Source organism: Chiroxiphia lanceolata, chromosome Z (genome assembly GCF_009829145.1).
Source record: "Chiroxiphia lanceolata isolate bChiLan1 chromosome Z, bChiLan1.pri, whole genome shotgun sequence".
Taxonomy (NCBI): Eukaryota; Metazoa; Chordata; class Aves; order Passeriformes; family Pipridae; genus Chiroxiphia; species Chiroxiphia lanceolata.
Window position 1 is genome coordinate 11,113,027 of NC_045671.1, and position 16,267 is coordinate 11,129,293.

Here is a 16,267-nt window from a genome sequence, read left to right on the forward strand (position 1 = left end):
GTGTAGCTACCCTGTGTTGGAAAGGGAATGGTTTGTGCTCTAATGGATTTCTTTCTTCTTTTCTTTTTTCTTTTTTCCTTTTTTTTAAGATGACAGTAGTACAGGGTTTCAGGTCAAACCCGTCTCTTGGACTCACTGAAGGTCTCTGAGGTTTTTTTGGTTTTTTGTTGAAATCTGTTTGTCTCTTTTGTTTAAAAAGCAGCATGTGAAGGACAGCAGCAATGAAATAAAGGCTTTCCTGTTGTACCACCACTGTAATTGTAATGTAGCAGTGAGGTTTGTTAGTCTGACTTTATCCTGCAGCCATTTCTATCTATGACTCTCCTCTTGATCTCAGGAAGCCATTTTTAGAAATGACCTGTCTTTGCAGCTGGAGGCTATGTATGAGGAAGAGGAGGAGGGACGTTATTGCACAATAACCATCACGCTTCTTTTCCTGAAAAAATGAGCTGCTTAAAGAGTATGTTCTTGACACTTGTTCTCTGTGTTTTGGTTTTGTGTTTGTGTTTTTTTTTTGTTCAGAACTGCTTTGATGATGGCTTGTGAAGTTGGTAACCTTAACATGGTGGACGCTTTCCTTAGGAGGGGTGCAGATGTCAGTTTAGTAGATGTCTTTGGACAGAACGCCCTGCATTACGCCAAGCTCTCTGAAAATACAGGGATCCAGAACCTCCTATCATCAAAGTTATCTCAGGATGTGGGTATGTAAGAGAAGCTGAGTGCAGTTTGTCCCTTCTTGAATGGGCTATGTAGATGTTTCGCACTCAACAAATTTACTTCAAACTGTAATCTGAAATGTTGCAAAAGCCATTTTCAAGATCGTCTGGCTGAGACTTCTCAAAAGCTCTTTGCCATAGATGGTAATATTTAGCATGGGATAAAGCCCTGAGGACAAAATGAGGTGTTTTGGAGAAAGAAAAGGTAAGTTGATGTAGCAGCATTGTGAAGTTTTGAATACATTGAATACAATTTGGAATAGATTCTTTTTTATTCGGTGGGAGAGTCAGTGGAACATACAACCTCTCAGCAGAGGGGTTGAAGAAGGAACTAAAGCAGGCAGAAGATTTTATGGTCAAACTAAGATGGATTTCTGAAGTAGGAAGCTTAATGTGGGAGAATGGTGTGAGACTATAATAGAATAAGAATTGTCGTGATTCTTCGGATTTTATCTCAGTATGAAACACAAACAGTAGCAGAGAAAGGCTGTGATTCAAATGGCATTTGGAAATTATGTTTTTCAGCTTTCAGACAGGAATTCAAAAATCAAGCTGTTTATCTATGATATGGGAAGTGGAGCTGAGAGGTGGGCTAAGAATGGCAAATAACTTTGTTAACGGTTATTTATTCCACCTCTTTTCTGCTTCACAGATACAAAATCACCGACAAAAGCGAAGCAGGTATTTGTCCTTTTGGTTTTGAAAATACTCAGACTATCTAGGCATGTGCCATAAGAACTAGTAACTGACAGGACTGGAAGCAATAGTGAATGTCACTGTGAGATGTGTTGCCATGACTACTTTGTAAAAGGTTTTTGTTGCTTAGTTAAGAAATATGTTTCAGAAACATTGCTTTTAGACTTGGCTTCTCTCCGTATAAGCAGCCAGCACCCTTAGTGAGACAAGGAAGGGAGTGCAAGTGTGTATGTGCATGTGTGCTTTTCTCGCATATAAGGCAGGAGCTTGGCTTTTGGGGTCCCTATCTCTTCCAGCTGTAGAGGAGGTGGTCTAGAAAAATACCCTGTTTCTAAAACATGTAATTGAAAGTTATCTCTGGTTACTGGAGACCCCGTCCTGTGAGAATCCCAGCAGATTTAGGCAGTTATACTGGTTTCTTAAATTTTGTGTTTAATATCATATCTTGGAGTGCACCTAAACCTTGTAGACCTGCTGGTGGCTGGAAAGTAGATGAGGGCGCAGTGCATTGGTTCATTCCTTCTCTGAGTGGAGAGACAGGTTTTTCAGGGAGCTCAGGCAGAAGCCAGTGGAGAGGAAAGATGGTAGCCATGAAGAAGGGCATGACTGGGCTATGTATGAATGGAATTATTTAAGATCACTGGTGCTAAACCTGTTGTCAGCTTCTGCTTTTTCACTAAATCTTGTTTGTTTTCACTGAAGCATGGGTTACAAGGGAGCAGATTCTTATTGTCAGGCATGTTTCATATCTTTATGTTAGTAGAGATACGGTCTTTACATAGGAAAAAAAGGCACTGCATGAGCTGCTAAAGTTGATATTAATGTGGGATTTTATTTTATTTTTTTTTTATAAAACAACTTGCTCGGACTTTACTAACCAAACTAACAAACCTACCTTTTCTGGCTGGTGAAACTTTCAGCATGATCAAGGCTCTAAATTAAGTTCAGAAAGAAGTGGAACTCCAAAAAAACGCAAAGCCCCACCTCCTCCTATCAGTCCTATTCAGGTAAAGAAAAGACCAATTTTGAGATGCTTTTAGGGGGTATAAGGCATTTTGAACATTATGTGAATTATGTGGGCTGGATTTGCTCTGTCACTGTTATTTTATATACCTTACAATGAGTGCTTTTCCTTACGTTAGGATGACACCATGAAAGCACAAGGAAAATTGCTTGAAATACAGCATGGCCTAAGATAAAATGTGCAAATGTTAGTGTACAAGTGCTTTTTCAAACTCAAGTTGAAGTTGTCCTGGCTTTGCTGATTTCAATAAGTAAATAATTCTGTATATTTTGATTATACATATAAATATGTACACATTACTATGTTAATATATGCATATAGAAGTAAAAAACCTGCATTTTGGTACTATAGAAATCTATTTAACAGCTGGGTTTCATCTTAAAGTGGAATGTTACCTGTGTAATAACTACAATCCTTATGTAATACTGGCTCAGAAGAGCACTAAATAATTAGGTCTGCTCTTTGAAAATAATCTAGAGTTGTGAGTTATGTTAGTGCAGGGAAAAGTACTCTTTAATGCATGTGTGTGTGTGTGTATATGGGCAGATGTTAGAGAGGTAGTTATATGTGCATGTACATATACTTACCTATTTATATAAAAATCTTTTACAGCTTAATGATTTGTCCTCTCCACACTCTTCAACTTCAACTCCCATGACTGGAAAAGGGCAGGCTTTCTTTGCTGATCAAGTGTGCAAGGTATCAGTGCTTTGTTCTTATGAGCTTAGGGAAGGAAAGTACAGTATCTGTTTTGCTTAACGTTCTGTTTTGCTGACTGCAGAGTCTTCTGCGACATAATTAGCTGACTTTTAGGAACAAAAAGAAGTCCGAATCTATTTACATGTAATTTATAAAGCAAGTGTAGATTACTCTAAAGTTTAACAAATAGATATGTAGAAATAGTCATAGATTAGTGTTTAGGAATATGGTTATGAAAGTAAGTATTAATGTTACAAGAGTTCATTTTTCTAATACCAGCAAAGGACATGGAATTGAGCAGTGCAAAAAGAGACCCTTTTACCAAAACACATCAGGGAAACAATTGAGTGTGTTCTACCTGATCTTTACCTTATGGCATTGAAGATTTTTTTTTCTTAAATACATGTCAATATATTGCTATTATTTATCACAGGGGCTGCAGTCTTTCGAATTATCTACAAGATAGTTGCCCTTATTTCCTTAGCATTTAATGAGAATTGGGCAATGGAACCTGAATGGCTTTAACAGACATTAAAGATGCTACAATAAGAGACCTCAGAAATAAAAGATGTCCACTTTGACAGGCTTTATCCAGCAGGATCTATACTGTCTGTAGTTCTTTTTGGTGAGCTGTCCAACTTTACAACTGCATTCTGTGAAAACATTTTCTTTTGATGTTTTGGCAGGAAGAATTCAGCTCCTTGCATAGAGATAATAAAGACAGACTGAGTGACAGCACAACAGGTATACAGTTAATCCTTACTTTCATCTTTGGTTAGGCATTTTAGGTGGCATGAAATGTTGAAAACTGGTCAGAAATCCTCTGTGCCTTTCTGCTTAGAACATGAGACACACTAAGTATTGAGAGTAATGTTTTGTAATTCCACTAGCAGCTTCCCACTAAAACCTCCTGCTTCTACTGAATGAACTTAACACTTTTTTTGGGAGTTTATAGGAACAGTTTGTTTGCTCACTGCATTTAGTGGTCATGGGAACAAACTATTTAACTTTAAATATTAAAATAAAGCATAAAATAAAGCATTTCAGCTTTTCAAAAGCTTTTGAATCTCTTTTTTTTTTCTCTGAAGGTGGTGATAGCTTATTGGATGTGAGTTCTGAAGCTGACCAACAAGATCTACTGCTGTTGATGCAAGCAAAAATTGCTTCTTTGACATTGCACAATAAGGAGCTGCAGGACAAATTACAGGTGGCATATTTTTGTGCTGTTCTGGTGTTCTCTTAATCTGCTAGCAGAACAAAGAGCTTCTTACTGTTTTAAAGAGTTGTACTCTGAAGATAATTTAACGAGCTTGTTCGTAAGATCATGGAAACACTTTGTCCCAAAGGATTAAGTCAGTGTTTTATCTTCTCACATTTTCCATAAATTACTGAATAACTTTGTTATGATAGCCACATTCTAAAAGATGTTAGCAGTTGGGTTAGCAGAATTTTAATTTGCATAGCTTTGATTATTAGCTTATGGAGATCGGCCCAGACTTTCAGACGACCTTGGCACTTACTGTCCTCTCTCACTGCAGATGACTAAATGGTAGCAGCTGGGCTTTGAATTTTTCTAAAACTTTCTTCCATGGTTCTTTAATCATCTGTCTCTGTAGGATGTAGCAGTATTTCCTTGCTTACTCTATTCTAAAAAAAATATAATCTTGTCCATGTATTTATTGTGCCATTGTTCGTGTTTCTTTTTGGACAGGAAAGAACACCTAAAGAAGGGGATTCAGCTGTAGAATCTTATTCAACCCAAACAGAGTTTGAGCAAACAGCAGATAGACAAAATGAGTTCTTGGCTCAGGAACTGAAGCCTACATTAAATGCCACTAAGACTCAAGAAAAATTGACAAGCCCCAGAGAAGGAAAAATGAAGTACCTCCAGGAAGACCTAAAGGATGTGCAGAGGAAATTAGAGAATTCTGAAGCCAAAAGAAGGCACCTGGAATCTCAGGCCCAGTCTAGAATTCCAGAAACAGATTGTTTAAATAGCCCAGACATTTCAGAAAATGGTTCTGATCTTAACCCGAAGTTCCAAGAAACTCAGAACAGGTATGAGGAAGCTGGGAAAGACGCCTTGAATGCACAAAGGCAAAAGAAGCTGAGTCCTATTTCCTCTGAAAGTGAAGAAACCAGTTCTGATCTGAGTATGTTGAAAGTTACATATGCAGAAGTTGAAACACTTAAGCAAGAATTGAAGAAAGCATTGGAGGAAAGCGAAAGACAAAAAGAAAAAGTGAGAGAACTACAGAAAAAGTTTGAAGACAGAGAGCAGAATGTGGCAAGCAAATTGTCTGTGGAAGAATGTGAGGAAATGAAGAATTCATATTGTTCAGTTATTGATAACATTAATCAAGAGAAAGCATTGCTGATTGAGAGGTACAAAGAAGGGCAAGAGGAAATTAAAAGGCTACAGGACAAGCTGACAAATCAGACACGGCTGGAATCTAGTCCTGAAGCTGGAGAAATGAAAGATGTGATGCACAGAATGGTAGATGACCTCAACAGACAACTTAGTGAATTGTCTCAGTTGTACAAAGAAGCACAAACAGAGCTTGAAGACTTTAGGAAGAAAAAAACTCTAGATGATATAGCTTTGAACTACATTCCTAGAGAAGAACATGAGAAACTGATGGAGGTAACAAATTCTTTGAAATACAAAGCAGAAAATGAGTTATCAGAAATGAAATCCCAGTACACAAAAGTCTTAGATGAAGCAGAAGAACTAAAGCAACTGTTAGACACTCAGAAACAAAACTCTGTGCCAATTACTGAACACCGCCAGGTGATTAGTGCACTCAGAAATACTATAAAGGAAATGGAGGAAGAAATACATGAGCTCAAAAAACAGCTTAACAACAAGGAAGGTGAATTAAGAAACTTAGAGAAGGAATTACTGGAAGAAAAAGCTGCGATTAATGAAGCTATGGTACCCAAGGCTACATATGAAAAGCTCAAGTCATCACTAGAGGGTGAAGTCAGTGTTTTGTCATCCAAACTGAAGGATGTAATGCGAGAGAAGGAAAACGTGTCCTTAGATGCTCTGAAACTGAGAAATGAAATTTTGCACTTGAAAGAAGCAAAAGAAGGTATGCATACTCTGCTTGAAGCAAAGGAACGGGAGGTGACTGATCTTCAGCAAAAGTACCACCAAGTTCAAGAAGCCCTTCTTGAAATGAAAAACTCATCAAAACTAGAAGAAGATAAAGATAAAAAGGTCAGTGACTCACTACAGTGCAGGAGTAGTATGAGTTCAGACTGCAAAACACATTGAGTGGTGCACAAGTGATCTCATAAATGATGCTGGTTCAAGTGTAACTTCTGAGTGTGTTTGCCCATCCAAAAATTCAGGTTTTAAAGTCAAAAGAAGTTTTCAGTATCTTTAACTTTGCAATTGATTTCCCTCTCCTGTGGAGATACACATGATCTTTCAATTTACCTCTTTAAAATTCTGCTTGGGTTGGGTTCACACTATTTAGGCAACTGAGGTCAAAAAGTAGGATTTACAGCAGGAAGAGATTCCAGAGGAGACAAGATCAGGAAGGAGCAAAAATTCACTGTTGTGATATTACTGTATCATCTCAACCATAGCATGATTTGACTAAGTTTCCTCTGCAGCAACCATTTCTGTCACTACAAATTTCTTTATAAAAAGCTATGCCTTTTGCTAGCTGTAAATAGGTGGCCTGTGTTTGTTATATTTGTGTCTTGCGTTCAGCAGCAGAATTTGTAAAGGTGGTAAATGCAGTCCTTCTTTGTAAATATTGCTGTTTTTCAGAACAAGGAGTCCATTTCGAATAGACTGGACTAGGATGGGAGATAGAGAAGCATTGTAACCCTTTGCTTACATGATGTCTCTATTTGTCCATTGAGTTATTTACAATTTGTTTTTCCCCATTCTTAAATTTAAGTCACAAATAACTCATAGATGAGACTGACAGGAACGCAGTACGCCTTGCATCTTCTGATGAAAACCTGGTTTTTGCCTCCCTAGATCAATGAAATGTCCAAGGAAATTAGCAAATTAAAAGAAGCACTGAACAGCCTTTCTCAGCTTTCTTACTCAACCAGTGCCCCCAAAAGACAAAGCCAGCAGCTGGAGGAGTTACAACAACAAGTGAAGCAGTTGCAAAACCAACTGACTGTAAGTGTGATAGTTTGTAAACCTAACATTAGTCCCAGCTCTCCAAAGATACAGGTGCTATTCTTTGCTCTGATTATTTAAAATGCAATACAGTCAATGAGTACATGGGAGGGAATTTTCATCCAGAATTTCAGTAATTTCTCTGTTTCACTGAAACATCTAGGAATCTGCAAGTCGCAAATTTTTCTTTAGAAAAAGCCTAACTAAAGCAAGCTATTTTCCCATATATTTTTCTCAAGCCAATACAGAAACAAAATTCTTGTAGTGGAATCTAATGACGAAACCTGCCACTGAGACCCTGTTTTGTGGAAAAGTATGACCAATGTGCAGGGGATGTGTGCATTTTTCCAAGAACATTCATCAGCTGAAGTAGTTTTGTTTCATTAAGCTTTCTGGAAGACATACTCACCGAAAGCATGAGGTTTCAAATCAAGCAAATCCATCTGTTTATGGAGAGCACAGTTAATTCTCTGAAATTCTGAACTGCTTACAGAGGGGTTTTTTTAATTATATTTGTTTGTGCATGAAAGGTCCAATCCTCTAAGCCGGGTTGAGTCTTAACTTATATTTCCAAGAGCTTGCCTGCCCAAAGGAGCACTTTAATTCACTTTTGAGGATGAAAAGAAAGTAATGCCCATCGGAGGCCCTTGTAGAGAGCTGTGGAGTGACTCTGGAAGGAGAATTCCCAGACTGACACGCTAAATGACTTAACTGGTGTCTCCTTCCTACTTTCCCCAGCAGAAAGAAAGAAGAGTCAGAAAAATACCCTTGCAGCAGGGAGAAATAGTAGGCAGACAGTTACACACTGCATCCTGTTCAGACTCAGACTGTTTCTTATTCCAGTCCTCTATGTCTGAAAGGATCCTTCATTCCCTCTGCTTAAGGACCAGCGAAGTAGTGTGAGGTGCAAAGGTATGCAGCATATTAGGAAAGTGGGTAGTATTTAAAACAGGACAGAATCACTTTCCCTCTTGTAGGTTAGCTTTCCTAGCAGCTTCATGTTTATTTGGAAAGATGGCTTCTGGGTTGTGGCAGTCTGTGATCATTAAAAGGGAGCCTGGCTTTCATTGACTGAGGGGTTTGTGGGTTAAGACCTCTGGCAGATGGGTCATTGTCTTTAGGGAAGAGCTCGGTTGCAATTGAGAATTGATTGGTCAGAATATTGTAGTCTTTCCTCAGTTCTGGTTGCTGATAAACTTGGAAGTAGAGTATGTGCTCATTCCACACCTTTGCAGCTCAGCACTTCTTACAACTGATGTTACCTCACCAGTTTTTTTATTGGGAGGGGTAGAATTACAGCATTTTCATGGACATGCTTCCGAGCAAATTTGGGCTGCTTAGTGGCACAGCAGTGTCAGAGCTGGTTTTCAGTGCATTGCATAAGACTGGTTTGTAATTTCCCCTGTGTAAATCTAGTTGAGGAGTCCTGAATTACTAGTTCTGAATGCTCTATGCCTTTCTGCTTAACTGTTTTCTAGGAAACAAAAAAACAACATCAGGAAATTGTCTCGGTTTACAGGATGCATCTTCTCTATGCTGTGCAGGTATGGTTGCATGTTGTCAGTCACACAGTTTTGGTATTTTAATTAAAGATGCTTCTTCTGCAGATCTAGTAAGAACTTTGTGTGTTTTATCTAAGACATCCCTCCCAAAAGGTATGACAGTTCAAGCACAAACTAAGCTCCATTTGGGAAATTGATCTAATTACTGTACCTCAAATATAGTTTGTCAATATTCTTAAAGACTAGAGAGCTGCATGAATTCAATCATCTTTTCTTCTTTCTCCCCTTGTCTAGGGTCAAATGGATGAAGATGTCCAGAAAGTGCTTAAACAAATTTTATCAATGTGTAAAAGCCAATCACAGAAAAAGTAAACAAAGAAAAAGCCAAGAAAAACTCCCTATTTTTATTAATCCTGTTATGGTTGTTTATCTAGATTTGCCTTAACATAAGATTTAAAATTGGCAATTTGCTGCTTTTGTGTTATTGTGCTGTTTGTGAGGGGGATATAATTGTCCGTCTGTACCACTTCCATGTGCATTTCTATGTGCGGTAACTAAACACATGCCTGCTTTTCATATTCAAAATGCAAGTATGTTCTTCAGACTTTTTACTTAGGCCACTCCATATTGTGTTTACCCTATAAGTACTTTCCAGCTTCCTCCAGTAGAAGCAGGTTAACCTGGAAGAAAGCACTCGTGTTGCCTGGGTAAAGGTGAAATTCTCTGTGAGGTCTTCTGTACTGATTATAAGCTGCATCTTGTTACTGGGGATGTTTGATGCTGTAGCACTCAGATTCCTGACATTTTGCCATATGCAGTCTTTGGCAGAGCAGAAGCAAGCCTTGCAGCAGTGAGCAGGAGTAGATATTTATGCTAAGCCAGAACGTCAAACAGCTACACTTCTTAGTGTAATATTATTTAAGATTAACAAACTATGAGGTAGCTGTCCCAATCCACCCAATGCACTGAGTACATACCATACTTCACAGTTTCTGTAACTACCTGGTAGTGCAATGAAACTATTTCAAAGCATTAGTTTATTGAAGTTCTGTACGAACAGAACTGTCTGTATAAACAACCCTTTATGATAGGTTTAGCTGTCTATGCAAGTGTTGGCCATGAAGCTCAGGAACAAAACCAGAACATGTACTTTAGACAAGGGATTCTAGTGAACACAGGATGTTTACAGTGAATGTCAATGCCTCATACTTCCTAACCTCACTTTTGTAAAGATCTTCTCTTCAGTATATTTTTATTGGCCCTCTAATGAATTTTTTTGTAACTAAACCATTTTTTCTACATAATATTTGCATTAAGCTTATTAACAAATATTTTTAGGTAATTGTGTTTTAGAAGAGTTTATACCCCCAAGTATTCAGTAATAGTGAAGCATAGTGAAGTGTTTTCAGTTTGTAAGGGATTTGTACGGAATAATAGGCCTGTCTGTCAGTGTGGTCCACAGCAATGAAGTCTAAAATGCAATTCAGACTGCTGTTTTGAAAAAATTTAAAAACTATAGAGAGAGAACAGCAGAAGGTGTCAAAAAAATTCTATATGTTGTTTCTAGAGGCTAGAAGCATCAGTAAGGCCTTTATCAGCACTTCTAAATTTAAAATCAAATAAAAATGTCTGATGTGGGATAGAATGAAACTATGGAAAAATGTTTCTAAGCACACACTGCACTTGAGGGTACAACCATTTTAACTAGCTTGCAGCTTCAATATGGTATTGGTTTTTTTTATTCTATGGGGATATGTCTCTATTAATGGAGAAACCTTTCAGAGCTATATAATCTATGAAGTTTATATAGAGTCATAATATGACAAGAGTCAGCAGTGCCTCTGGCTGACTGGACTCATAGTGCACTTATATCAGATAATTCCTAACTCTGGCAAAACTAGATGGATTTTAAAAGCAAGAAGAAAAATGACACCTTTGCATCAGTTAGACCTTGGTGTTACTTTTCTTGAGTGGTTTAACTAATGCCAGCTAATTTTGAACAGTATTTTGTAGTTAGACAGCTTTGAAAACGCTCCAAAGAAATGTGAAAAGAATTTTGCTGCATCACTTCAAAAAGAACAAGATTTTAAGCATGCTAATGCTGAAAGTATAAAACTTGATGAACCATATTGTAGGTTACCTGATGGATTTAGTCTTCTACTTGGGTTTGGTTTGTATATTTATTACAATTATCTTTGTGGAATATTGGAAATTATATACTACAGCATAACAAGTTTCTTTATATGTAATTTACAAGACATTTCCTTATGCAGCAAATAAACTATTTCCAATTTTTTTTCACTTGTGTCTTCATTTACTTTTGAGGGAAATCTCACTACACTGTTCTAACGTAGTACAAATGTGTTCTATATCTCATCTTTAGATACATGTCAGATGAAGTGGGCTTTCCTCCCTGAAATTGCAACTTCATTATTAACTATCTTGATCTGTTAGGTAGAATAGGACCCAGTCAAAACCCCACATAATCAGTTCTGTAGATGATGCCTTCTAACTGATGGGTAAGTTCAGAGCCATTTCTCATGTGGACATCCCATTAGAGGTAATACAGCTTTCCCATTTGCCAATGCATGCATTCCAGCTAAGTTTAAAACTACCTTAGAGCAGTAGCACAGATTGGTGATGTCCTACAGTTTTTCAAAACTGTGGTTCTCTTTCACTTAGCACTTCACACACAGAACTACAGTGAAAGTATTTATATATATGTGTATATGCATATGGATATATGGATATGTGCACTTTTTAAACTTAGTTATACAGCCCCATTGCCTTTTATCATCTCCTTGGTTTTGTTGGAGAAACTGGATTTTCAGTAACTTATTTGCTAAAATATCTTCCTGTCTGAGAGTGGAACTCACAAACAGCAGGAATTACAACTTCTGTGATTACGTCCTGGGATTCGAGTAGCTTTTTAGCCTCTTGAGGCAGATTTCTGTAAGCTACTCAGCACTGAGTTTTTTTGAAGAAGGACAAACTGGCATGCAAAACATGGGCTGGTGGGGTACATCGTGTCTGCCTATGCTGGTACTCTAAAACCTCCATGCTTATTTTTGGCCTCCTGTACGGTCAGTCATGACAGCATGGGTCTTCTCCTGGGCAGCATTTTTATAGCCAGTTCCTGCCCTTCTTCCCCATAGATGTATGGGCACTGGGGATGAACATTACCCTTGTCAAACACACACTGCAGTTTGCACACAATGGTGATGATTTAGTCAGGCACCTTGAGCATACTGGCTCTTCTCACCCATCCTATACCCTGCCGCAGTAGATAATAGTGACAAATGATGATAGCAGGCTTCAGATGAAATTCGGGAGGAAACATCATCTTAGATCTGCATTAAGGTCACCTTTTTTTTTTTTTTTAACCTTTTTTTCCCCTCTTTCTTGCTGGATAAACTAAGGACAAGTTCCTGTACGCATATGTTGCCCTGGTTATTTGGCACCTGGCTGTCACAGGCCCCCTCCTTTGCCAACCCAGATGGACGTGGGAAGATGATGGAGGAGATTTCAGCAGACATCAGGCAAGAACCTCTTGCAGTGTGCCCTTTCTCCTTGATGGACAGATCTTTTGGCTTCAGCAGCGCATAGTGGCACAGAGCCAACACCTGAGCACAAGGGTGGTTGATCCTCTTAGATGAGTTTGGCTCCCTGGGCATGCTGCACACCAGATGCCCTGCTGGAGCCCCATGGATAGAGGCACAGGTATGAAGATAATATTCCCCCATGCTGGCTGAGCAGGGGGTTCAGTGATGGCAGAATGGCCTGCTGGTTTCCTTCCTACCTCTCCTCAAGTCAACTAAACAGTGATGTGCTATATGTCAGCACAGGACAGCAGGAGCCAAGGGAAGACAACGCTGCTGTGTGCTGCAGCAAACTACACAGTGGCCCAGCAGAAGCAGCCAAGAAAGGGCTGGTGGGGAAGCTGGCAAGAAATCCCTTGGCAGATGCCACAGCACTACGTGGAGCTGTTAAAGCCCACTTCATGTTTCATGAGTTTTCCTAAGAGTGGCTGGCTGGGGGAAGGAGATGGTATGTGATTTCACTGCTGAGTGTTTAAGCGCTATATAAATTACTGCTGCTGCACATCTGTGGTGTTTAGACCATAAATCTGCTCCCTGAGGGGCTTTTGCAGTGTGGAGTACCAACCTAGAGTGTGCAGGAGGGAGGAGGGTAAGCAAAGAGGCTGGAGTACCATGTGGGACATGGCAGGAAAGCTGTTTCGAGGCACTGGAACAGGGTTGTTCAGGTGCTTTTTGCCTGTCTGACCTGTCCCCAGGGAGGCTCTTGCTTGGGGCAGCCCCACCAGAGCATCCTGTGGCTTTCTTCATACTGATGCCAGCCTTCATCTGAGCAAAAGGCAGACACAAAAGGCTGAGGCAAGTCTATCCTTAAACATGGCAGAGACCCATATGCTGCAGGGAAGAATCACTGACTCAAGCAGTGTGGTCAGGCCTCCCATAGCTTTGGCTGTGTGTGAGGTCAGGGCCTCAGACTGCTGCTGTGGGACATCTTGGAATCCAGGCCACAGAGCAGCTTTGCACGTTGAATAAATGTGTGGAAAAGGTCTGGAGATTTCAGAGTAGCATAGTCAGATGTGATGCACATGTTCTGCAGGCACAAGCATAACACAGCAAATTTTTTTGAAGAAATAGGAATGGGTGCAAGGCTTTTAGGTCACCGTGGTTTTGGTCTGCCACAGAATTTAATGTCAAGCTACAGTTCAAGAGTTCGAGTACCTTAAAAACCTTTATCTTTAGCACTGCTATCTGATTCTGCAGACATGGGTCACTGGGGGTGCTCTTGGGTGCTCACCAATTCTCAGCAAAGCATTTCATAGAAGTGACGTTTCAAATGCTTTTCTTCACCTCTGTCTCCTCCTCTCTTTGGATCCTTCATGATCCTTTTGAACATAAGTAATGGAGATACTCAGTACAGACTAGAAGTATACTTTATTTTGGTTTGTCCCGTTTTCTTCTCAGGGCAGTAACAAATTAATTCTCTTCAACAGTCATTTCCATAAACTCTCTGTCTTAGAATTACAGTGGTGAATTGCAGCTGAATGAAATTAAAATCTGTGACTTAATAAGTTTTTACTAATTTGAGGAAGTCTTAGAATTTTTGTAGCTACAGACTAGATCAACAAGGTTAGCCTGTTACTGGTGACAAAGCCATGGCTTTGCTTGACATCTACAAGTGTTGAGGTCCCCAGGCTATGGCAGTGAGTGACAGAAAGCCCTCTAGGGATGAAATGATGGCCTCTGTTGTGTCGGACCCAGTGGTGGGATCCTTCATGATGTGTCACTAACATATGGCTCCTCTCATGGTCAGTTTTTGCCTTTGCACAATGAGCAAAGGTTTGTTCTTTTAGTCTTGCAGATGCCAGTCCCCAGTCCCACTGGTGACTTCAGGAGGGTCTGTTTTGTGGTACAAACCCTAAGATTAGCTCAGTTGGTTAGAGCCTGGTGCTAATAATACCAAGGATTGTGGGTTCAATCCCTGGAAGGGGCCATTCACTGAAGAGTTGGACTTGAGTCCCTTCTAGCTCAAAATATTCTTTGATTCTGTGAATCTGAACACATTTGTGGCTGTTTACAAACCTTTGGCTGCCCTGACTGGGTCTTATTGATGAGTTTAACACAGATATTTATACAATCACCGTTTTTTCAGTCTGTTATTTTTAAAAGCCTGCTTGCATGCTGATCTGTCCAGATTCACAGTGTTGGCCCTCCTTGTACATTTTCCAACAGCCTGAAATGCTCAGACAGTTGGTAATGGGGCCTCCTACCAGCAGCTGGAGATTGGAAACAGCCACATCTCAGTGACATCATCTCCTGCAAGGAGTTCAGGGCTGAAGCCGTCTCCTGTGTCCCAGCGGGTGGCCGTCTGCTCCTGCCTGCCTGGGTGTGCTAGTGTTAACCCTGCCCGGGGCAGATGCTGCAGATGGTATCCTGCACCCAGTGACCCTCAGGAAACAGGCATCAAAACATCAATGTACCTGTATGGGAAGCTGTTACTCCACTGTGGTCACCCTTCTCCTTGGGATTAGCCAAAATCATCCCTAATGACGGCTGGGCTCAGGCCCACGGGACTCTTGTTGCATTCCCTGTCATAAAGTAGCAACAGTCCCACACCCAGTGCACATTCAGAAGCTCTGTCCAAAAATGTTTGGACATTTGCAAAAGCAAAAATGCATTTGCTTCTCTTTAAACACTTTGCTGCCCACCAGGAGACATCCCCCTAAAGAAAAGTCTGGGGAGCAAGGGGGATCAAGCTGCATTTTCCAGGCTAAAAGGAAAAAAACCTCAAAACATTCCTGAGAGATTAACCTGGCATTCCTATTCCTTCCCCTCCAAGCCTCCCTCACAGCTGGAAAACTGTGGGGAGTGACAACTACAAGCACAAAGGTCTTCACTGTCCCATTCCTAGAAACAGCTCCTCTAGATTCTTGCTATTCAAAGCGCAGATCTCAAAAGAACAGCACTGCATTCAGCAGTTGGTGAGGCCACAGCTGGGTGTGAGCACAGCTGGACAGACGTTGCAGAGCCAGGTGCAGACATGCCTGTGCAGGTGTCTCAAAGCTGGGTGCCTGCTGGAAGGTCACAGTGGTGAGGGCAGTGTGCTCCCTGGCAGTGCTCCTCCTTGCCTTGTCCCCTCCCGCAGCACGTGTGCGGAAGGTTTGGGAGCAGGCGGTGGGAGTGTGACTGGCCTGGAGCCCTGCGCTGCCTGAGGGTGGCTGTCTGCTACCCACAGCGTTTCCAAAATTCCTGCCTTTGCTGCCACATGAAGAAATCATCACCATCTGATGATCCGGACTAGCGAGGGACAGCAGTTTCCTCTGCAGATGCTTTGGCTGATGTGTCCTGGCACCATGTTGCCTTGCAAATATCTGTATAATTAAAGCCTCTGGCACTATGTTGCCTTGCAAATATCTGCATAATTAAAGCCGTATGGGATCGCCCGGTCTGGGTTACAGCAGGGAAGAGGAGCTCTGTGCAGCCTGTGCCTCTCCGGGAGCCTTTCTGGGAGCCTTGGTCAGCTCCGGAGAGTGACTGCTCTCAAGGGACACCCTCCCCAGTCCTGTGTGCAAGTAGCAGCCTGGGTATACCCCAGCTCCTCTGGAACCTGTCTCATACCCTTATTTATTTTATGAGGAGAGTGAAGATCTCCAACAAGCTTGTTGCCCAGAAAAATGGGATTCATTACCCAGTGTGCAACACACCAGTAATTACACACTCACGAGAGACATTGATTAATTATTCCAGCTGCACATGCCTGGGTGCTCAGTGGTATTCCACAAATCAAGCACACTGACTATCAAAACTTTTTCCTATTTATATATTCTAGTGTTAAGAAAACTTCCCAGTCTGACCATTCACAAGAGTCTCTGGCAGTCACACTCTCAACACCAGGGACTCTCTGCTGGGATCAAAGCCCCTTCACCACAGGTGGCTCCAGTGACCAG

General features: G+C 40.7%; 1 protein-coding gene across 3 annotated transcripts in view; it reads left to right on the forward strand.

The window, feature by feature from the left end:
- RAI14 (retinoic acid induced 14) overlaps positions 1-11,088 on the forward strand; it is an 86,799-nt gene extending 75,711 nt beyond the window's left edge. For 2 of the 3 annotated variants that reach the window (XM_032675999.1, XM_032676001.1), the window contains 10 exons: positions 523-701; positions 1,369-1,397; positions 2,333-2,419; positions 3,049-3,135; positions 3,822-3,879; positions 4,224-4,342; positions 4,847-6,358; positions 7,136-7,285; positions 8,764-8,829; positions 9,082-11,088. In XM_032675999.1, coding sequence (XP_032531890.1) covers positions 523-701; positions 1,369-1,397; positions 2,333-2,419; positions 3,049-3,135; positions 3,822-3,879; positions 4,224-4,342; positions 4,847-6,358; positions 7,136-7,285; positions 8,764-8,829; positions 9,082-9,159 — 2,365 coding nt within the window. In that variant the 3' untranslated portion in view covers positions 9,160-11,088. The remainder of the gene's footprint in view (positions 1-522; positions 702-1,368; positions 1,398-2,332; positions 2,420-3,048; positions 3,136-3,821; positions 3,880-4,223; positions 4,343-4,846; positions 6,359-7,135; positions 7,286-8,763; positions 8,830-9,081) is intronic. The other variant, XM_032676000.1, reaches the window with a different exon arrangement.
- The last annotated feature ends 5,179 nt before the right edge of the window (positions 11,089-16,267 follow it).